This window comes from Neophocaena asiaeorientalis, unplaced genomic scaffold (genome assembly GCF_003031525.2).
Source record: "Neophocaena asiaeorientalis asiaeorientalis breed wild unplaced genomic scaffold, Neophocaena_asiaeorientalis_V1.1 scaffold807, whole genome shotgun sequence".
Lineage (NCBI taxonomy): Eukaryota > Metazoa > Chordata > Mammalia > Artiodactyla > Phocoenidae > Neophocaena > Neophocaena asiaeorientalis.
This window is the reverse complement of record NW_020173723.1, coordinates 479,924-503,854: the sequence shown is the minus strand read 5'-3', so window position 1 is coordinate 503,854 and position 23,931 is coordinate 479,924. Positions and strand designations below refer to the sequence as shown.

The window sequence follows — 23,931 nt, the reverse complement described above, 5'->3', positions numbered from 1 at the left end:
AAAAAAATCAACCCTAAATATATTCAAGTGTTCAAGCATTCATAATGCTTAAAGAGCATTATGTGTTTGGGGGGAAGAGGAGGGAAGCAGTATCAGTCCAGCGGATATCTCGAACTAGTGGGCCAAATCTCACTTGCCAAAGTGTTTTGATTTAGTTTTTGGTTTTTTTTTTTAAGTTTCTGTCATTTAAAGGTCAGGAGACTTAACATAAAAGTCTATATTTCTTGAAAAATCAGACTTAGAAAAACTAGATCTGTACATGGCAGTTATCCAAGGCAATAGTCAGTTGTAAGTGATTTGCAGCTCTCTTCGCTATGAACAGAAAGCCTCTCCAGTTGCCCAGTCCTCCAATTTACCATCACCCCCCTCTGGCCTCTTCAGCACTGAGGCTTAGTGTAAGTTACCTTTTCATTTTATCGTTTCTTTATTTGGGGCATGTTTTACTTAGGTGTGTCATCCTGCCTGGCGTCTGAATTTGCAACTCCAGCTATATAGGGTAAGAGGGAAGAAGGACCTTAATTTATATTACTGTTTCCAGACAGTGCTGTGAAGGACTGTTTTGTCAAGAGGTGCAGTTACCTTCCGTGATGTCAGCCTCAGAAGATGAATCTGCCTCAGATATCCCTAGAGTCCTTTCACTCAGTAAGCTGCAGTTTTGTCATCTGAACTACCTTGATGATCATAATATTCCCTCTCCTGCCTGCCACCTGGGATTACGGTGAAATGTGACCGTGAAATATGAAAGTGCTTTGTTAAATGTAAAACCATTAAACAAATTAGTTGCAATAACTCTAAAGCAGCAATTTTCTTATCTGGAGGTACAGATTTACTTTTACCTCCCAGTGACCTCTCTTCCCAAAGTGGGGGAGGGGGAGGGGAAATATATGGCCACAGACAAGAGATACTGTGATTGGGGTCGATTTAGAAAAGAACAAAAAAATGTACAATTGCCTTTTAAATTATAGAATATTTTGACATGAGGGGTTTTTTGGGGGGAGGGGGAGAGGGATAGGGATGATGGTAGTAAAAGAGAGAAGATAGAGAGAGGTGAGAAATGACCTTTGCTAAACCCTGCTGCTTAACATACTTTGATCGCATCAGATTTGAAGTATTATAGTCATCTAAATTTGGAGACAGATGGTCTGCTTTTGTTTTTTGAAATAAAAATTCATTTTCCCATGGATTTCTAAAGTTTTTAGAAATGTATTTCAGAGATGTTCTCTGTTTATTTGATCCAAATGGAAAACTCTTTTATTAAGCTCTCTGTCGGACTCTCAACCACTGCGCCACCAGGGAAGCCCTGCCTTATTTCTTTACTTTGAGACACTTTCCTCATATAAGAGCAATTCCTGGTAGTTACACTTTGGACCCACTCTCTTTCCAAGTAAAGTTCTGTTCTTTGCTATATTTGTGTCCTAGTGAGATTATATATGTTGTGACAGAATAACCACACACTGAGTTCCATACTCATATCCAAAACAGCTGGGATCTTCAATTCCATACAGTTGTGTCTCCCTCTTACTCTACTTATTTGCCCATTTTTCAGAGCTTTTCTGTCACAAAACCAGAGGGTCTACCATGAGAAGGGCAATTGTAGCCCTGTATGGGGATGAGGGGGATGAAGTCCCTGAATCCTGAAAATTGGGAACAGAGTGCTGTCATACATGATTCTTGCCAAACACTGGGTGAGTTTAAGCTGGGACCTCACTCTCTAATGTAAATATTCAAAATTGATTTATATTTTTAAGCAGTGTTCTATAAACGTACATTCTAGAGTTTAAAATACTGTTTTATGTTCCGAACTATACTCACGCTTCAAGGGGTAACCTTTAGTTCACCTTTGAAATTTACACTTATCTTGTGTGAGTCTCTGATGAGTTTTTAAGCTTTGATTTTATTTTCTAAATGTATATATTAATGACAGAAGAGTATAAACATTATTAATCTTTTTATTTTCAGATTCATTAATTACCTGAGTTTCTTAGAGTTTTTATCTTTTAATAGTATAGTCACCAAAACTAATACTGATGTTAACCTTAATAACCAAATAAAGTCCCAATGTCTTTGGCAGCTCGGCACCGAAACAGTATTATGAAAGTTTCATTTAAGATCCAGAGATCGGTAAATCGTACACTGCCTCTAGGTTCTGTCATACTTGGTAAACACCCAGAAAACTTCACGTGTATCACAGGTTCAGCACCCCAAATTCCCTTAACTGACTGTCTGCAGGACCATAACATCTAAGACTGTTCAATATTAAAAATCCTAAAGTCTAACCTTCTCCTTTCCTTCTTCTTCTCTTCTCCTTCTTCATCTCTCTCTCTCCCTTATTTTTCTATATTTAATCCCTCACCTCATGAAGACCCTGTCTCTTGACTACCATTTTATCATCGGTAGTCTCTGTCAATAGATTAACTTTCTTCCTTGTCTAGCCACATTACTTGGTTTATTATTTATTCACACCAGTATCTAAACTTTCCTTGCCTTTTGTCTTGCTTCCACTTTTTCCCAGCATACTGTCCACCCTAGTTCAGTTTAGCCATTTGCTTTTTCAACTGATATATATATAAATGTAACTAAATTCTAGTAGTGAAAATCACATAGCCAGATTACTGTGGTGATGATTTGTCATGGTCTATAATGTAGCTAGCCATTCTTTCCTTTTCCTACTCACAGCTACTGTTCTTTTATCGTTCCTTAAACTTTCTACCCCACAATTTTTTTTTTTTTTTACGCGGCCCTCTCACTGTTGTGGCCTCTCCCATTGCGGAGCCCTGGCTCCTGACGCACAGGCTCAGTGGCCATGACACCCGGGCCCAGCTGCTCCGCAGCATGTGGGATCTTCCCGGACCGGGGCACGAACCCGTGTCCCCTGCATCGGCAGGCAGACTCTCAACCACTGCGCCACCAGGGAAGCCCTACCCCACTTTTTTTTAAAAACAAAATTCACACTTTGTTTAGGTTGATAAAAGCTATACAAAATTGATTTTCTTCACCAAAAATTACAGCAATATTTTCTGTATTATTCCTAGATAAACCACAAAACACTTATTTTTGTAGGTTTTCTAGGTTTTGCTTATAAATCAAGATGAGGCAGTAGATCATGGAAAAAGACAGAAAAAAACAGACAAATCAGTTGTCAGTATCCATGGCCTCTGATCCTGCTTTGACCATGAAACAGAAGTGTTCAACATATACCTGCCAAAAAGCTTATGAAGATGTAGGCTCAATAAAGGAATATAAACAACAACCAGATGTGGAACGACAATGGCAGGCTCTTCCATTCAAACTTTAATTATAACTTGTTACTTTAACTTCATTTGATAAAGACAGAATCTACACTGAAATCCTTGTTTGGCAAGCTCACATGTTTCTCTTACAGTCTGATAATTTTCTTAAGAGTCCCTTACAGATTTTTAACAGCATACTTAAAACTCCTATTATTCAAAGGTCAGTCATGAGCTTCACTGTAATGTTTATAAAATGTATTCCTTCCACCCATACCTCCTCAAAAGTTATTTCTTCAAAGAACTGATAACTCAATACCTGACAATTGGATCCACAGTGATAAATGTTAGTGTCTAAAACGACTTAACTAATACAATTCCAAAGTGCCATTAGCAGAGATCACACAGAGTGTAACATGGTACTTTCAATGCTATCTTCTGGAAGAACAGTTAGGTCTCCAAAGCATGGAACTTCAAACAGGCCATTTAAACAGGCAGATTATCAATGACTAATGTACTCAATGGGAGGCCTACAGGTCAAGATATTCAGTGATTAAGTGGCCTACGTACACCTTACAACTTTGCTGTAAGGTATTTTTAGATTTCTTACAGATTTTTTCAAATATCAAACATAAGAGAGAGGCTATTTTAAAAGTCTCTTAGGTATTTTCAATGGTTTCTGAATTATGTATAGGAAGCTCTGACTTACTTGTATAGAGTTTGATATATGTATCCACCATTAAATCCAAATCGTGTTTTATATCCAAATTTATGTTTAGCAAAGCCAAGTTACTTTACCTTTGGTCTGTCAAAGTGTTCCTCAGGTATGCTTTGAGATGCTTTTGCCCATTTTCATAGCGTTCATTCTCAACCTTCATCACAGAAAGAATACGTAGGGCCTTGAGCAATGCATAAACATTAGGAAAATCTTGATGTCTGCCAGATGAAGAGCTTCATAAACAGTGGATGGAAGTGCTATATTTTTCCGTGTTTCCACCTGATTCTCCAACACTGCAGCTCAGCAGAGAGTGTGTCAGGATTAGGTAAATCACTTCCGTACATGTCAGCGTGATGCTCCTCTGATGTATTGAATCTGAGCTGTCCCATGACTGACGGTACCAGAGGTAAGCATGTAAGAGCTTTGAGGTGCTGTTCTGAGAAGATATCTTTCAGTTCCTGAATAATGTGTTCCACTGTTGGAACACTTAAGAGTTTCTTTATAGTAAGTCTCAGAGGTTAGCTGAGATTCCAGGTTATTGTGCTGAGCTCTGTGAAACTTCCCTGGGAGTTTCATCTGAATATCAAGTTTGGTTGCCAAATTTGTGGCTTCCTCAAACCAAAATTCATGATAAACTTCGATATTTTTCATCACTTCATTTAGTGAATGCAGCACTGCAGTCAAACTACTGGCTGCAAAGAAGACATCAGAAGTTTACCCCTGAAGATTTTTCCCAAAGGCTGTTGTAAAAGATAGAACATTTTTAAGAACAACAATGGTAACGATGAAATCAAAATCTGTTACCGCACTACAGAGTACAAATGCTTGGCCAGCTATACAGTTATTCCATCTAACATTTGTGACACTATTTATACCATCTAAACATACAACAAGTGCTTGTAGGAGGTCCACTAAGATTTCAAAAGCATCATGCCTGCCTGTCCACTGGAGAATGGCAAATTTCCTTCAGTTCTTTGCCCCTTTCTTCATTGTTCTGAAAAAGGACAGAAATTACATTGTCAAGCTCTAAAAGCAGTTGTGGTGATGGATGGAAAAAAGAACAAACTTCCTCAATTGTTCCTAATGTGACAGATACTCCCATAACAGGCAGTGATTTTGCCAACCACATATTTAAGGCACAGGAAGAGCAGAGTGTGTAGATACCTTGGGGATATTTCTCTAAAAGTCTAGAAGCAACAACTTGCATTTTGGAAGAAAATCCACTGGACACAATGTAAGCCTGGCCACGACAGTACTCTATGTTGAATCCCCACTTCTCAGTTATCATAGTGTGAAATTTCACAGCCAAAATTTCTGCATCAGTTTCATAAGGCAGGAAGCCCACAGATTCCTCTCTCAGGTTGTGAGCTTCATCAACAAACCTCACCAACACAGGCAGGTACTCTTTCCCTGCTATGTCCACCACATCGTCAGTGATGATGGAAAAGAAGTGAGAGTCTCCCACTTCTCTGAGGGTTTCTTCCCAAATGCAGCTCTCACAGATCTCTAGCATCTGTTTCTGCTATGTTTTCGAACAATGTGTTAACTGCTGTTGTCTCAAAGCGCTTTCTCAGAACCTCTTCGCCAGAATTGATCTGGTACTCAGGCAGTGTTTGAAAGTTATCAGGAGTAAAGAGACCTTCTGGGATTTCATCAGCTTCATGTCCATCCAGAGGTATGTTCCGTTTTCCCATAAGAATCAAAATTTCAAATAAAGATTTTAAGTATTGTTTTCCTTCTCTTCAAGGGTTAAAACTTGGCACTTAAACTCGGCACTTTCACTTCCGTGGCCGGGGTTCAATCTCTGGTTTGGGAATTAAGATCCCATGAGCCGCAGCCCAGCCAAAAATAAATTTTTTTTTAATTTTTTATAATAATAATAAATAAAAATGGGATCTCAAACAGTACATATTACCCTTCAATGAATACTGTTCCTTAATAGTATATTATAGACATTCCATCAGGTCAATAGATAAAAGACTGAACTCATTCCTGATAAAAGTTATATAATGGTCCAAAACTATACATTAGTTTATTCTACCATCCTTCTATTAATAATCAAATCTTCTCTAAAAACTTTTGTCACCACAAATATGGGGTGCATATATCTTTTGAAATTTAGTGTTTTTGTTTTCTTTGGATATATACTCTGGAATGGAATTGCTGGATCATATGGTAGTTCTATTTTTAGTTTTCTGAGGAACCTCTATACTGTTTTCCATAGTGGCTGTACCAATTTACATTCCAAGCAATGTACTAGGGTTCCCTTTTCTTCACATTCTCACCAACACTTGTTATCTGTGGTCTTTTTGATGATGACCATCTGACAGGTGTGAGGTGATATCTCATTGTGGTTTTGATTTGCATTTCTCTGTTGATTACCGATGTTGAGCATCTTTTCATGTGCCTGTTGGCCACCTGTATATCTTCTTTGGAAAAATTCCTATTCAGGTGTTCTGCCCATTTTTAAAATCAGGTTGTTTGTTTTTTTGATACTGAGTTGTATGAGCTGTTTATATATTTTGGATATTAACCCTTTATCAGTCATATCATTTGCAAATATTTTCTCCCATTCATTTGGTTGTTTTTTTTAGACAATATTACGTTTTTTTGTTGTTTAGTTTGGGGGTTTTTTGTTGTTTTTTAATTAAACTTTCCTTTTTGTTCTTGTTGCTGGAAAGCAAAGTTCTGACTTTGTGGTCAATTATAATATCTCATCCTGTGTTTTTAATAGTTATCTTTTTGTCATCCCAAATGCTATCTATTCCTCTTTTAAACTCTGTATCAAGTTGGTGTATTTTTATGTTTATGTAGTTCCCTATATGTAGTTCTGTAGTCCCCTATGTAATTATGCAGTTCCCTATAAAACTAAAAATGGATTTAACATCTGACCCAGCAGTTGCAGTCTTGAGCATTTATCCTAGAAATATGAAAACTTGTGTTTACATAAAAAACTGATATGAATGCTCATAGTGACTTTATTTATAATAGTCAAAAATTGGAAACAGCCCAAGTGTATTGATATTAAATATTTTCTATTATAATCTATTAATAGATCTTAGGAATAATTATATAAAAATCAATATATGTTTTTATTATATTTTGTGACATGAAGTCAGTTCAGTAATCCAGCCATATTTTTAAGATTATTTCCTTAACCCATATCATATAAATTGTGGTAAAAGTGATCTGGTTATGAAATAGTCCTTTAAATGAAAAGATGTTGTGAAATGTGTTGTTCACCAACTTTCAGAAAAAAAACTATTCTGTTTAATACCAACACACTTTTGTTTGGAAATTTACAAGTTGATAGCTGCAAGAGAGAATTTTGTGCTCATTAGCAGATACAAAGAAGTAAAGTTAAAATGTGGCACATCCCTCCCAATTTAGGGGACATCACAACAAAATTGTGTTCTGCTGACTTGAATAATGGGAGACTTTGCTAATAACTTAGCATTTATCCTTCACTTACTGTTAGAATACTAAGGACTTATAGCATATTTTCCCCCACAGACCTGGGAAAAAGTCAAGACTTCTTAATGATCAGCACCCTCAAGTGATGTATATTGTTCATTGCAGCACTGTTTACAGTAGCCAGGACATGGAAGCAACCTAATGTCCATTGATAGATGAATGGATAATGAAGATGTGGCACATATATTCAATGGAATATTAGCCATAAAAAGAAACAAAATTATTTGTAGTGAGGTGGATGGACCTATAGTCTGCCAAACAGAGTGAAGTAAGTCACTTTATACAGCAGAAACTAACACAGCATTGTAAAGCAATGATACTCCAATAAAGTTGTTTTAAAATAAAATGGCTCAAAGATATTCTGCTTAGGTGGAAAAAACCTAAAGGAAAATTTTAGATAGATTAAAAGAGACCTTGTTTTGAAGGGGGAGAAAAGCCAGATGACAGCAAAGACAGAATTCTTCCTGCCCTCTTCCTTTTAGCTTACCCAGCACTGGCAGGCCTAAGTAACACAGCATATTAGCAATTTGGATAAGAAGGGACTGTAGCAGGGAGAAAAACAGGGATCTTTTTAGAAACTATTGAATATTTACATTAAAAATGTGCTAGACTTATCCCACAAAGGTATATTTCAGTCGTACTAAAAGAGAGGTTTTAGGTTTAAACATACATGAAAAGCAAAAATTACAATTTAAAATAGGTGATTCATTAGCCTTCTTCAGCTTCTCAGTGTCAAAGGAATATTTTAGAAGAGACTGTCTATAAGTAACGTAATCCATTGATTTACTGCTATACCAGAATGATTCTGCTATTCTCTTTAACTTCATAATCTAAAAAATAAATAGGCAAGTGTAGCTGTGGTCCTGATTCTTCCTGCAGCCTGAAGAGGGGCCTATAAAATATGTCCCACCTCCTTTCATGCAAGATGCATCCTTCTATTAAGGACCTTAACCCTCTATGTACTTTACCATGTTGCACCATGCAATGATTCTGCCCACCTTCACCATCTGACTGTTGGTAAAAAAGTATATTTTACTCTTGTCCACTAAGTTTGAACCCTGTTTTATCTCTGATTATAATTAACACTTGTTTCTGCAAGATTAGCAAAATGATGACGATGAATTCTGTAATGGGCACATGGATGTGTATTGCATTATTCTACTTTGTGTTTGAAAATTCTCATAATAAAAAGTTAAAAATAACTTGTTTCTATTTAGACCTCTCTGTCCAGATGATAATCGAAGAATATATCCTTCAAATGGATTTAACTGCAGGAGACAGAGGAGATTCACACCATATTCTTCACAGGGACTTCCATCTTCATGCGTATTCCTAAAAGGTGGTTCGGTTGACTAATGTAGAGGTAAAAATCCAAGAGGTACGGAATAGCGCAAAAAGTCATATTTTTAAGCTACTGATTATAAATATGTATGCCTGTATATTGATGAGCTTTAGAGAGAGCATTATGATTTACCATCAGAAAAAAGTTCAATTGGTATTGAGTAGTTCACTTTACCAACAGCCCACCATTTACCTATCTTTGCCCCTTTTTCATTGTTACTTGTCCAAAAATCATTTCATAATAGAAAATTTAAGTTGTATGTCAAAAGGCAACTTGTGTTATTACAAAATGAGCCATCTACATTTTTTGAAATATTTAAGAGTATTTATAAATATAAGGAAACTAACAGTGTGGAACATATATAATTGTTGCTTTTTCAAACTCAGAAATCTAATTTATTGAGGTTGTACTTTTAGTTACATATGCTAATGAATTGCATTTCTGGTTGTAAACTTCGTAAAAATAATTTCCTTATGATTCATTTTTTTTCATTTTACAAATAATTCTTGTGTGCATATGGCAAGAGATTGTAGCTTCTACCCAGCTGGCTAGACTACAAAATCACAGTATTTAAAACCCATCAGAACTCTTTCATCCTTGGTAGAGTTACAGCAAAGGAAAAAGCTATCAGAAACAAAAATAATAAGAAACCAGCAGAAATTTTAAAGAATCTTCAAAGGTTGCATGTAGGCGTGCATTATGGATCACCTTCCAGCTCTTTCCCACAGGGTTCTACCAAGAGCACAGAGGCAGTAACTGAAGGCTAGGGGCAGGGTGAAGAGCTGGGAGAAATCCCTCTGAGGCACACCAGTTCTTCACTTGAGTGCCAGGCAGTGGCTCCCCAAAGGCAGAGGGCAGCACAAACAGAAAACTCCTGAGGCACAGAAAACTGACAAAGGAAGAAACACTTGGGGGTTGTTGTATAGCAGAGGGAGTAAGCTTTGTAAGTGGCAGTCGAGCTGGCCCACTGTGGAACAGGCTGCCAAATGAAGTATGGCAGTCAGGCAGTAGATGGCCACTTATCTGAGAGCCATTAGAAGGAACCCCATGGAATGGGAAAGTAATCTAGATCTTTGATACCCAAAGTTTGGTCCCCATACAGTTGTAGTGGCATTACCTGGCAGCTTGTTAGAAATGTAGAACACCTCAGCCTCACCCCAGACCTACTGAATCATTTTTTATTAATTAAAATTAAGTAATTTTTACTTCAACAAGACCCTTGGGTAAGTCATATACACATTAAATTTTGATAAACATTACCTTTTAAGGTCCATTCTAATTCTTAAAATTCTACTTTAATAATATGTACAATCAATTCCCACGTAGTGAGCTCTATTGAAACTAAATGCATGGTCCAGAAGGGAAAGTTCAATGTGGGTAAAATCAAAGAGGGCTTCACTGGGGAGTCAGGAGTTGAGCTGGTCCTTACAAGCTGGAGGAAGAGGATGGTCATGTCAAGAGATAACATAAATAAGGATACTGATGCAGAAACAGTGGTATGGACCAGCCCATCTGGCAATGGACAGAGCGATTAACTAGCACTGTTACCTTAGTTCCTGCTAAAATACCCCTGAGCCCAACTTTTCAAAAAGGGATAGGTCACGTATCTCGTCCCCAAGAAGCTTAACCCAAATACTGAATAGAATGGTCTGAATGCTCTAATGGAGGCCCAGGTAAAGGGCTGTGATAGCACAGGGAAGAAGCAGTTTATTCTGACTTAGAGATTTGGAGAAGACTTCACTGAAGAAGGGTCATTTGAGCTGAGCCTTAAACGCAGAGTGGGGCAAAGGTGCTCCAAGTTGAGCAAATAACCTGAACAGCTCTGGGTAAAGAATCAGTCTACCTTGGCTAGAGTGTAAGGAACATCAGAGGGTAAAGTGGGATGTAAGCCTGGGAGAGCTTATAGGCATGGATCAAAGGGCCTGAATGTCTGTTGGAGAGTATGACCTTATTTCATAGGCAATAGAAAGTCACCAACAGTTTTAGTTGAGGAGCAATGTGATTAAGCCCACTTTTTATAAAGATTAATCTGGAAGTAATAGTTTGGAGACAAGATTACTGTTCCTGATATCAGGTCTCTACTGGGGTGATAACAACAAGATTGTAAAGGGGAATCAAAATGAAAAATGCTGCAAAGGCAGAATGGGCAGGTCTTGGCCAGGACAGGCCCCTGTCACTTCAACATTGATAAAGTTGATTCTGATCTTGGTTACTAGAGGCAGTGGTGGCATTAATCATGATAAAATGCAGGAGGAGGAGCAGGTTTAGGAGGAAGGGTAGAGTTCAGTTTAAGTCATCCTAAATACATACTGTTCCCTGTCTGGCTCACATGACTTTCCTCCCCTCTCTTCTTAGAACTTCATTATAAGAAATGATGTTGTTTCTTAGGTGACTGTATCTCACTTCTCATTGACTAATCCATGTTCTCTGCTATTCATCATGCAAAAGGGATATAAAAATAAAAAGTCAACTCAGATGCTGATGACAGTGGTGCCATCATTATATCATCAATTTAAATTTAGAAATTAAATTACTTAAAATAGAGAAATGCAAAAAGTACAACAATGCTTTTACCACATGCACAGTCCTTAAATGCCACTTTTGAAAGAGAAGGCTTTTGGAGACATTCCTTTCCCTTTTATTAAAAAATCCATTATACCTGTGATAAAACCAATTATGTTCAGTTGTATTAGGTCTTGTGCAAATAAAAACTTGGGTAGTTAACTATATACACTGTCCTAAACATATAAAGAAAATAAATAGATGGTCTCTTAGGAAATCTATCATTTTAGAATATGAGACTAATTTAGGAGCTGCCAGAGCACCTTGATTAAGGCCGTGAAAAAAAGTTGTAATTGATGATGTCACAGAAGAAATGACATTTTTTAAGAAGAATATTCTTTGGCAAGATAAGTAGATTTTAATTTGAAGAAAACGTACTTTATGTTTCAGTTAATGAGACTCTGTGGTAGATTGAATCGTTGTGCCCAATGTTTCACGAATTTTCGGTGTTAGAATTAGTTATTCATGTCCTTTGCCACATGACTCTGCCATTCCTCCCAGTATTTCTCCAGCTCCCTAATGTTGGGCTTAGTCATGTGACTTATTTTGGTCAGTAGAATGTGGATGGAAGTGACAGGGTCCTGTCCTGGCCAAGGCCTGAAGAGGCATCCTGTATTTTCTCTCCCTTTCTTGTGCCCCTACCACTCATCATGGGAACATGGCTCAGGAAGCCACCAGACAAGGAGAGTGGGAGATATATGGAGCAGGCCTGAACCAGACCTACGACCGCAAGTAGATATACTAGCTGACTTGCAGACCCATGAACATGAAAAATCAATGTTTATTGTGGTAAGCCACTGAAATTTTGAGGTTGTTATAAGAAATTTAAAAAAATTATAAAACTAGCACAAACTGAAAGAAATACCTGGCTAGCATAGGCTAACTATGAGCAACTCATGTTCTAACCAGATAGCAACTATTAGACTCTGAATCAGAGAGGAATGAGACCAATTTCAGTGAAATTCAGCTCATCTTTCAAACTGACAATAAATGAGAATATATTTTAATAGTAACGTTACTATTATATGGTAAACTTTGCTCTGTGAGCTATTAAGAGACTAATCTTTATTTTAATATTCAAGTTTACATTTTGACCATAGAATATAAGCATCCAATTATCTTGTATTATCTTTGAATCCAGATTAAATTTCCCAAAGGTCTTTCATCAGGCATCTTGGCCTGAGTAATAGGCATCTGTGTCTTCACAAAAAAGGCAACAAAACCTGAGGAGTAATGTGAAATTCTGAGCTGGGATGTTAAAAGCTTGTTAAGAATAATGTTAAACTTCATATATAATAAATAATAGCAAGAATGTTATAGCATCTATAGCTGTTTAAAGAAAATTCCCCCCCCTCAAGAGAAAGACAAAGTGTTATTGCCTGTGTCTTTTTAGCTGTGAATGTACTTTTAGACGTGTGCTATTCAATATGGTAGCCACTAGCCACACGTGGCTACTGAGCACTTGAAATGGAGTCCTGGTTAGGATGTGCTGTAAGTGTAATATACACAACAGATTTCAAAAAATATTAAAATATATATATCATTAGTAACATATATTAATTACATCTTGAAATGGGTTCTAGGTACCTTCACCATAAGCATCTTTGCCATTGACATCTCTGCCACAAGCACTTCTGCAACAAACATTTTCGTCGAATAACTAATTGGCTGTAAGACAAATTCCCTGTGAAAGATAAAATAACTGGTTGACAGTTTTTGGTTTGACAGTTTGGTTTCAACTGGTTGAAATATGTTAGCATTTCTTCCAGTTGGCGACATTATTGATGGCTTTATCGAGCTGGCATATGACAGTGATTTGCCCCAAAAGTTGGCTCCTTATTTTGAAACACACTACAGTGGAGGAGAAAGAGACCAAGGCCCTGGAAGGTGCAGAGGTGAACCCACATTTCCCACACAACTTTGGAACATCTATCAATGGACACGTGACAATATGCCAAGAACAAACGACAACCGTGTAGAAGCTTTCAAAACACAACACAAAGCTCAGTTACAAAGATGCCTCTAAGTATTTGGAAACTTACATCGCTCTTTACGAAGGAAAAAATTTTAGCAAAAAAGAAAAAGTACGATGCAGAACGAGGAGACAAATCAATGAGCAAAAAAAAAAAAGTATAAAATGCTATGAATGAAAGACTTGGAAGACAAGTGCTTAGATACAGCCCACAAAATAAATCAGTTATGTGTACAGTATTGCCATGAATCAACACACACTTTAAATGCACTCAAATATTTTACATTTCACAATAAGTCTTGAATTTTGTTATTCGTTTCATTATGTCCTTTTAATTATCCCTCTTTGATTTTCCATTATTTTATCTTTTATGGCAAAATTGCTTTCGAGCCAATTATTTGCAGTGAAATGTTTTGTGGCAAAAATGTCTATGGCAAAGATGCTTAAAGCGAAAGTACCTAGAACCGGCAGCAAAACTTGCAGATGTGGTTCCTTGCACATTTTGTTGTGTAAATACCATGACAACAAAAAAGGCATGCCACTCTTCACTGATGCAACTCTTGCACTAAATTAAACCCTGGGACAGTAAGATATGGCATGGCTTTAAAACTCAGTGAGCATCTTTGTGGTGCAACTGGTTAGCAATGCTTGGCTAAATGGAAAGGTTGATGATTCAAGCCTACCACAGGATGGTCTTATCCCCAGCCAATAATTTCTTAGTGATGAAAATATTCTGGAATTAGATATTGGTGACAGTGGCACAACATTGTGAATGTACTAAATGCCACTAAATTGTATATGTCATAATGGTGAATTTTAGGTTATATGCGTTTTACTGCAATAAAAACAAAACCCCAATAGATGTGTTGGAGGATGCACTTTCCTGACCTTGTGTTGTAACTGTATTTTTCTTCCTGACATGTGTACACCTACCAGATAATACGCCCTGATATTTGAATGCCTATGTATATGTACAGCAGCTTTTTAAATAATCTCTGGTCTGGGTGTCCCACTCTAGCATTTTGGCATCACCCAGGAATATGTGACTTACCCACATCCCTCTTTTGTCTTGGATTCACTATTGGATTAACTGCACATCCCATAAATTCCTTTGTAGGACTCTTTCGCCCTAGCACGTACTTGCCTAGACTAGAAAATTCTCCCATGCAAAGGGCAGGCTGGGCATGGGATATATGTCTGTCTTCTCCAAAGGCATTGGATGGCTTTCTTAATAAACGGGAAACAGGAGAGAGAAAGGGTCTGTAAGACCACAACTGAATCAGTTCCCAAGATTCTTCTTTTAGCCAGGGCAATTTCCCAGCACAGGACTCAGGACTCTCAGTTCTTCTGGATAAAGTCAATATTGTTCTTTTATAAAGCAACTATCATGAAAGGAGGCAGGTCTTCAAGAGCTACACAAGCACAGAGTACAAAAGAGAAAGGGGGGGGGAGTTTGGAGAGGCTCACAAAAGAGACAATGTCTGCCAGGAAGTTCTTGAGGCAGTGGGTGGTAAATACCTCCCATGGAAAGGCTTCAGCAAAAGCCAAGGAAGCTTCATGCTGGTCAAGACTGGCCTTGAACACCACTGTGGAGGAAAGTGCTCCCTGGGCAAGTTTTCTTCTCACTCCAGCCAGCAGATTTCAGCTGTTCCTGCTATACCATGTCTTTCCAGAAATACGAAGGCTTGTGAAAGATAAATATGCCTATTACGACCACTATGACCAGGATCAGGGAGAAGAGGACCATGAGGAAGACATATGTGGAGTGGGAGAGAGGTGTGGACAATGGCTCTTCAGATGGGATCATGTTGGTCAGGTTCAGCATGTAGCCCAAAGTCCACCCGACGCTGGTGCTCCGGACCTGCAAACAGTGGGGAAAGTCTGTTGTTTCTGGTCCGAGGATTAAATGAGCTTTCATGCAACCCTATCCATAACACTGAGCACCCAGGAAGTGAGAGCACCATGTTCAGTTCTCTAAATGGATTACTTTTATATTCTGAATTGGGAAGATGGCTGTGGGGAAAATGGAGCAGGAGCAAGTGATTAAGAAGAGGAGTGTGGGGCCTCACTACTAAATTCCCCCAATTCAGAGAGGAATTTGGGGAATGACGGCTCAGTTCTCCTGCCTAGAAGAACTTAATTTAAATTAGGCCTTTGGAAATTTGCATTCTTCTTTTGCTGTTTGTGTGAATGTGGGTGGCTGGGGTAGGGAAGGGGGTGTGGATGACAGGAAGCGGGTAAAGGGTGAGAGAATAATGACCGTCCCTGGCCTTGTGTATCAATGTCAGGCCCAGGAATCTCATCCATATGAAACCAGGACTTCTTTTATGATTCAACTAGGGAAAAATTGGGGAATAATCCCAGCAAGTCAGTCTTACTTGACAAGATGAAAGACTGCATATGCATGAGAAAGGATTATTCTTAAATAAAAAAACATTCTCCAACCCTGCCATCTTCCTAGGAATATTTTCAAGTCACCTCAAAATGTATTGAAATACAGGTAGTCTATACAGGTATGAATAACAAAGAATTGTGGAAATGTTTCTATTACATGAGTTGTATGTGGTCATGGTAGGAAAATCATGAAGTACAGATAATACTAAAAAAGAAAATAAAAACTACCTCTACTTCATCATTCAGAAATCGCTGCTATTATCATTTTGTGACATATCCTACCAGTCCTCTCTGTGCATGTTTTTCACATAAAAAATGGAATTAAATTGTATGTAGAATTATTCACGTAACAATTCCTTGTAAACATCATCCCATGTCTCTTAAGGGATTTCTGCAACATCATCACTGACATGAACTGCCTTGTATGTTCATTTTTACTCACTTTGTTCAATTATTTATCAAGCCTAGAAATGGAGCAACTGGACAAAATGATGTACATGTTTTAAGGCTCCTAGCTCATGTTGCCAAAACAGTCTTCCCAAAGGTTATGCCAGTTTACATTCCAACCAATACCATGTGGAATGCTCCTCTCCCCTAAACCTTTACCAGTACTGGGAATTAATAATTTGTAAAAAGGCCCATGTCCCTTTATGGGGAATGGAACCATATCTGACTGCCTGTGTCAAGGAAGCCTCCAGAGTTAGAGGTTATCACTTAAGGTTTAGAAATAACGGATCATAGATTGGAGTTCAAAGAATATAAATCACTAGGTAAATTTGACATAGACATATCTCTCTAACAGACAAACTGTGATGGAACGGAAGGAAGACTGGGATGTTAAAACAAGGAAAAGATTTTAATTAGCAAAGTCAATATTGATAAGAGTGTGATGAAACTAGTATCTTTAAGGCTACTACAGCCCTCTGCTGCCTCAATGCTTTGTTTTGCTTGAAGTCACCATATTTAATAAAGGGATAAATTGTTATTGCCATTAGTGGATATGGGCTTAAAAGGTAGAGAAACACTGCTCTTGATATTTTTCATCAAGCGTGAGTGTGCCCATGAGTCTTGCTGCCGATGTAAATGTTGCTCTATGCCTGGAGGTAATGCTATTGTAATGCAAAGCTATGGGCTTGCTTCTTTAAGGCTCATGCTAAGCCTGGCTTCTAAGCAAAGGGCCCCATTCACAGCCACTCATCTCATTCTTCACAGCGAGCTTTCAGATTGGTGAGTCTTGAAGCTACAATCAACAAGGCCTTAACCCCTTGTGACAAACCATGATCATCCCTTCTGGATTCACGAAGGGGCCTCTGAGATGGATGTTGAAGTCAGCACGCAGAATCACTGGCTGTTGAAATACTGTTACATTACTTTACTATCTCATTTTTTGTTTTATAAGGGGTTAGTCACTGTTCTGTGAGCAGAAAGGCGAGGCTGAGAATGCAAGTAGCCCTCCTTAGGATATCCACAACTGGCTGGTCAACATTATCAGGAGATGCCATCTTGGGTTAGAGGTGAAGTGGTAGGACAGGACATCAGGCCAAAATTAAATCAGGTTGACTCCTACCTCTTTTAAGCCCAAAGCTGCTTCAGTCACTACCACCCAACCTCCCCACAGCCTAACAAACCTTGCCCATGAAGTGAATATCCTTCCAGGACTCAGCTGTAAAATGATAGCCATTCAGAAGAAGAGCGAGGATGTAGGTGCCAGAAAAGCAGTATTCACTCAGGTACTTCTCCTTCACTTCACCAAAATACATCTGCAGCTGGAAGTGAAGTGAAGAAAACATCACTGGACAACAACAGGCACTTCTCCATAGCCCTCATGCTCGCTATTAGAGCTGATCAAGAGAGGAAAAAGCCCCAGCTCACATGGGCCTGAGAGTTGGCCCCTGCAGAGAGCTTTGGGAGTGGTGCTGCACTCCTTCAGTGGGTGCAGGGGTTCACAGTTTAGGGTCTGTTAAGCAATCTGTTCCTCCACAGGGTTCTATGAGACATTGATAAGTGTTCTGGGAAAAAAGTAGTTTCTGTGGTCTGATAGGTTCAACAACACTGAATTTTACTATAGTTTGCCATCCCTTGTGAAACATGAGTTTCACAATCACATTAGCATATTAAAAACTGTGAAAAATCTTGCATGAAAGAAATCTATTAATCTTTGTTTAACCAGAGTTTTCTGTATGCTCTTGACCAAAGTCTTTGGTTTAGAGCCTCTATAAGCATCTTGAAGAAACAGTTTCATAAAAAGCCTTGCCACTCAGTTAGGTCTCTGGACCAGCAGCAGCGGCATCCCCTGAGAATTTGTTAATCCTCGCCCCTGATCTGCCAGTGCAGAATGTGCTTTTTAATATGATCCCCATATGATCACACACATAGTAACATTTGACAAACACTGCTCTGGAACCCAGTTTAGGAAGCATTTTCCTCAAGAACCCGAGATGCTCGTCTTTCTCCACAGATCACCACTAGCTGCGAAAAGCCTCCCCTGTTTTGTAAAGTGCTGAGGCATATTTGAGCTGCTCTTTCCAAAAGCCCTGAATACTCTTCCTTCATGTTCTAACTCAGACAAAATACTTAGAGAAAATTTCAGATGTCCAGGCTCTTGCACAACCTTCCTTCCTCTGTTGTCAGTGCCCACGAGAACAGCCTTCATTTTTAATTAATTGCATATCTTCAGAATGAAAGCACTGGTCACTTTTGCAATCACTTTTGCAATCTCTCTTAAAATCACTCATTTTAAGTCACTTTTGTCAACTTAAAACAGCTGCTGTTTTGAGCCACTCCTAGGTGATCTGTTTTTCTAAATCAGAGTAGACTCCATATCCTTCTCTCACATCCCTGGAAACTTTCATCAGGTAGCACTGGATCTTGAATGACTCAGCGCCTCAGACAAGAAAAATCTGGGGCTTCAAATTTATGAATAAGTAGGAGATACCTTGGACCTGTCTGATGAAAAAAGGGTCTTACCACAATGGTGTCTGTGGCAGATTCTGTGAACTGCCTATCTTCCCTGGGAGTTGGGAGAAGGAGTGGGCGACAATGTGCTCAGCTCCAGGAAGTAGCTCATGATGGATCTAGGGCTCTAAGCCAGTCATAAAATCCTGCATCCTGCTTTCCCAGCCAGTCCTGGCCAATGAGATGTAAGAGAAAATACTACTAGGAGCTTCTGGGATAGCTTTTGCTTTCCTATAGAAAGGAACAGATTTATCTGGCGCTATCCTTCTTCTGACCTCGAACACGGCTGTGATCCCTGAAGCTACACCTTGCTTCCATGAGGAAACAGGTCTAACAACAACTGAAGAATGGCTGAGATAGTCAAGCTGCCCACTCCATGCCAGCAACTGACTACTTCCGGACTTCGAATTAGGTGAAAACAATAAGACCTTTTTTGTTTAAGCCATTGTATGCCAAGTTATCAAGGAATGCCAGTGAACTTACTCTTAATTGAGTGTACCATCTAGGCTTCTCTAACATGAGTGCTGGATCTTGGTCACATTAGCATGACTTGAAGAGCAGACTCACATCCTCCATGCTGTCAAGGGCAGAGAGCAATGGTAACAGATGCTGTTTCTAGTCACTTACCTCTTCCCAAGGCTGAGAGCAGAACTTTTCCAATGTGCTAATCATCTTTTTATGAGTTGACTGTTCCTCTGATGTAAGGTTTAAAAACTCCATCACATAGTAAAAAGCTGAAAATGCCTGCAAGAGAAAAATGCTGAGTTTGGTGCAGTATCCAACACAGAGGGACACTGATTCACTCTCCAGAAAGCCTAATGAAAGTGCCTGGAAATCTCTGATGAGTAAATTATGGATCAGGTGATATTCCATCCCCAACAGCTGCTTCCTTCCTGGAAGGGGGTCACTTTGCTGCTGACATGCATTTCTGAGCCATCTGGTAGCTAATTTTCTCGATAATTTTAACGGGAGAGTCAGGGAGAAAGAAAGATGGGGAAAAACGAAGATAAGAGGAAAAGTTACAAAACTCCCATCTTCTTTTTTTTTTTTTTTTCCGCGGTACGCGGGCCTCTCACTGTTGTGGCCTCTCCTTTGTAGGCATATGTTCTGTGATTTGCAACCAAAAACCATTGTAACAAATATATCATCATGTGACAAACTTACCCCAAAATTCCCTTGGAGGGGTGGCAAGAAAATCCCATTGAAGGAACAGCTGGAGTAAGGGCAGTAACTGGTGTTAAAGAGTTGAAGGATGCTTCGCTGGCATTGTTGATAGTTTCCAATGCCGCGGATTTCAACTTCAGGGAATGGAAGAAATGGAAAAGTTGCCTCAAATCTCCTGATGCAGGGAGACTCATAAAGGTCACTCATGTTCATTTTCCTCCGGTATCCAGAGTTAAAGCATGGGTCACGGATGGTTCCATTTGTACCCTGAATAGAAAAATCACTTGAAGGCATCATGTGCAAATGCTTTGAGTACAAAAGCACCAGTCTGACTTCAATAATGTGTAGCAACCGAGAAACAGCCAGGCACTCAGCACTGGCATCAGTATGCCCCTGCTCTGCCTTTTTTACCCTTGGGTAACAGTCATATTTGTATAACAGGCACCAGAAGTGGTATCAGATGTAAATGAACTTTTGCTATTCACAGAAAGCTAATATCATTGAAGCTGGGCCCAGAAATTCCATTAGTTTGGAATGGCCCCTAGCGCTTAGTACTAATCACATAGGTCAGAAGCAGATCCACAAGGAAAACTCAAGGTTCTCAAAATTCCGAGCCTAGGGTAGTTCTCTGGGGGTCTGCCTATATCCCTGGCCCTACCTCCAAGCCAAAAAGCAAAAGCTTCAAGAGCTGGAAGTGCCTCAGATCACTTAAGGCAGGAGTATCAAAATGATTTTCAACCCACAACCCAGTATGTTCACGAGAAGTAAAGGGGCTGCTGTGGATGAGAGGCTTAGTGGAAACTTAGGGCTCACTAGGCGTCTCTCAGCAGCCCCTCCTCCCATGGCAGTCATCTTATTGATAGTGTTTCTGAGAACCAGAGAGCGAGCTTTGGAGGAAAGCAGAGAACTGGTTGTCCTTTCAGTAGAGACAGGGAACACCTGGATTTGACATCCTTGCTCTGTGTTTGTCAGGATGTGCTGGTACTTGCATGATTTTGAGTATGTTTAACGTTTCTCGCCTTCAAAACGCAAAAAGTGTCTAGGGACAAGATTTGAAGTGTTGATCAATAAACTCTGCATTTTCTCTGAAGTTATTTTTCTCCTCTCCAGATTGTTTCTAATAGCCTTGTTTTCTGCAGTTCGTAGGAAATGGAGATTGAAAAGAGCTTAAAAACTGTGCATGGGCACACGCACACACACATAAACTACTGTAGCATGTACTTTTCATTGTCAGCCCCACAGGGGTGAGAAATTATTTCCAAAGAAAGGATTTGAGTCATGTCCTTGGAGACAGTGCAGTAAACAAACATAGGAGGTGGTGTCTGGATGGGACAATTCACAGGGGTTGACCAGATGTAGTTAGATATCCTGCCTGAAAAGGTTTGGAAAGTACAGTAACCAACTTCAGGTCAGTTACTGAAATAGAAAGAGAAAAGGACGCGGGGGGCTGGTGGCCCAGTTGTGGGGAGGGTGGTCTGGATTCAGTTACACTCGCCTGAAGGTCCTTGGACAGTTTCTGCAAGAGGGCTTGATCCTTCCCATAGCACAAGAAGCTGTGTGTGTATACACCGTAGTTCTTGCCATAGAGGCGAAAGTGCAGAGTGTTGTTAGAAGACTCAGTCGTTTCGTTTCGAGGCACAAAAGTGATTTGTGTAGAGGCTCCCCCAAGGTCTAAAGCTCCATAGGTTTCCTGAGTATCTCCTTCACTTGGTTTCAGGTTAAACCAACTCAATTTCTGAAAGACAGTACCGACACCAGTGGTAGAAGGATCTGGACATCCCTCTTTTCATGCTATTTCTTGGACTCAGGGACTTCCTAAGGCAAAGGAGCAGGAGGATAAGGGTGAAACAAAGCTCACCAGAGGTTCCTGAGTCTGCATCAGATCAACAGCAAGAAAACAGGGGCTTCAAAGACATAGCTCAGACTGCGGCAACATAGGAACAGTTTACAAACACAAGATCTGGGGCCAGAAAGACCCAAGTTCAAATCCCTACTTATTGGCTTATTAGCCATGTGGCCTTGGGCAGAATAATTGCCTCCTCTAGGCCTCGATTTGAGGCTCTAAAATGAGAGAACACCTCATATGGTTATTCTGAAGATTAAGTCAAACAGTACATGAAAAGTGCTTTGCATAGCACCAGACACATGGCACTACGCAAATGTTAGCTATTTTTATTTTTAATGATAGATTTAAACATTTTTTTTCCTGTATCTCTGTATATGGCTTCCTTATTCTCCAATAGTGAGAGTTCTTGTGAGAGAATTATACCTATGGTGACCCCTGCAAATGTGAGGGTAAATTAATTTGTTCATTTATCCATCATTCATTCTGTCTAGCGATCCAAGTACTGCCTGAGATATCAATGGCATTGACCCACAGGGAGCCACCTCCACGGATGCTGTGAGACAATCACCTGAGTGAATCTGCCCAGCAGGTAGTTGATAGTAATCCAGCCATAGGCACCTTCCTCTTGGCCAGTGATGATTCTGGCACCCTGGAAGTCAAAGGGGTAGCTGCTGATGCTGTTTGCCACCGCAGCCAGGATCTTGTCTGCCAACCGTTCATTTTCCATCCTGCACAAAGAGCTGAGGTTACTGGTTTTGTTTGAATAACTATGACTACCCATTGCAGCCAGAGCTTCCAGCCAGTTCCCCTAGGAAGTGAAGCATAAGCTCACTGCAATAAACAGAAGGATGGAGATCCCCACACATGGCTGTCTGAGAAGCCCTCCTTTGGGGAGGAGCGTAACTACTCTTTTGGCCCTTCTTCTCCAAATCCAGATCCTTCCAACCCTTACGTAGGTTGGTCCTCTTAAAATACCATTTTCATTGTTGTTCCCTGGCTCCAAGAATTATCAGAGTAATTTTAATTGCTGTGGTGGTGGTAGCTGGATATTGTTTGATCACCAAGCCTAGAGCTGATGTGTGCTACATTAGCCATTGCTGGTGGCTTCAAGCTGCTTACGTAGCCTCAAGGCTCTGCTTGAAGTTTTTAATTAGGGCTCTAGCAGACACCAAGTGGAAAACGTCCTGGGACAGATACCCAACCTCAGTTGGTGCCGGAGTGGGGTAAAAAATCTTTCTCATATTCTGCCTTGGTTTTTGGGTCTGAGACCTTGAGATCTAAAGAAGAAATCTTCCAGGGTTGTCACAATGAAGATGGAATACAATTGCTTCCAAGATCTAGGCAATATAATACTGAGAGTCTCTGGGTCAGAAAATGCTGCCTTCCAACTGGCATTAGACCCCAGTAATCTCTCATTTGAATGGCTTCCTTACCCTATCAACTGGCCTCCTTATCCCTAGTTTTCCTCTCCTCCAATCCACCTCTCTACCAGTGGCACCAGTTGTGTAACATCCTTTAATGGCTTCCCATTGTTTCCCAGATAAACTTCAAACTCCCTAGCATGGCCCACAAGGCACTTTGTGATCCGAATCTTGCCTTCACAGAATCCTGGCTCTACCACTTGCCAGGTATGTGACCTTTGGTGAGTTACTTAACATCTGTACACCACAGCTTCCTTAATCTGATTAATAATAGTTAATAATACCTGTTACTTCATAGAGTTACAGTGATTTAAATTAAAGCACAGTGCTAAGAACATAGTAAGGGCCCAACAAATACAAGCTGCTACCATTACCATTGTCATTATTAGTATTAACTCTACGTACCCTACGTTCTATCTATGCAGAACTATCTATAGTCCTCTGAACATGCCCTGGTCTCTCACATATCACTCCTTTGCACATCTATTAGAACACAAGATCCAGGAAAGCAGGGACTTATGCCTGACACATAACAGGTGCCAAATAAACATAGGTTATGGAACGCATGATGTCTGCTCTGCCTGTAATGCCCTTCCCCCTCCCCCCACAAGTCCTTCATGATTTGGCTCATGTATCCCCTCCTCTGGTGAGTCTTCTTGACCTCCACCCATTCTTGGCAGGGACAAGTGTGCTCCCATAGCAGCTCTGAGCACTCTTCTATCAAAGAATTGGTCGCCCTGTATCAAAACCCTGATCTTGGAAGATGAGTCACCTACTTCCACGTCCTGGGACAGAGCAGGCAGTCAATACAAACAGAATGAATGAATGAACAAACAAATGAACAAATAATGCCCAC

At 39.7% G+C, this 23,931-nt stretch overlaps 1 protein-coding gene and 1 pseudogene across 10 annotated transcripts in view; both read right to left on the bottom strand.

Moving 5' to 3' along the window:
• Window positions 1-2,842: 2,842 nt before the first annotated feature.
• On the bottom strand, window positions 2,843-8,390 carry LOC112403286 (52 kDa repressor of the inhibitor of the protein kinase-like; annotated as a pseudogene).
• A 3,694-nt stretch (window positions 8,391-12,084) lies between these two features.
• ENTPD1 (ectonucleoside triphosphate diphosphohydrolase 1) overlaps window positions 12,085-23,931 on the bottom strand; it is a 106,452-nt gene continuing 94,605 nt past the window's right edge. For 8 of the 10 annotated variants that reach the window (XM_024750676.1, XM_024750673.1, XM_024750677.1 and 5 more), the window contains 6 exons: window positions 22,223-22,382; window positions 21,304-21,543; window positions 19,809-20,075; window positions 19,272-19,388; window positions 17,318-17,455; window positions 12,085-15,156 (listed from right to left, as the gene is read on the bottom strand). In XM_024750676.1, coding sequence (XP_024606444.1) covers window positions 14,950-15,156; window positions 17,318-17,455; window positions 19,272-19,388; window positions 19,809-20,075; window positions 21,304-21,543; window positions 22,223-22,382 — 1,129 coding nt within the window. In that variant the 3' untranslated portion in view covers window positions 12,085-14,949. The remainder of the gene's footprint in view (window positions 15,157-17,317; window positions 17,456-19,271; window positions 19,389-19,808; window positions 20,076-21,303; window positions 21,544-22,222; window positions 22,383-23,931) is intronic. The other 2 variants (XM_024750679.1, XM_024750678.1) reach the window with 1 other exon arrangement.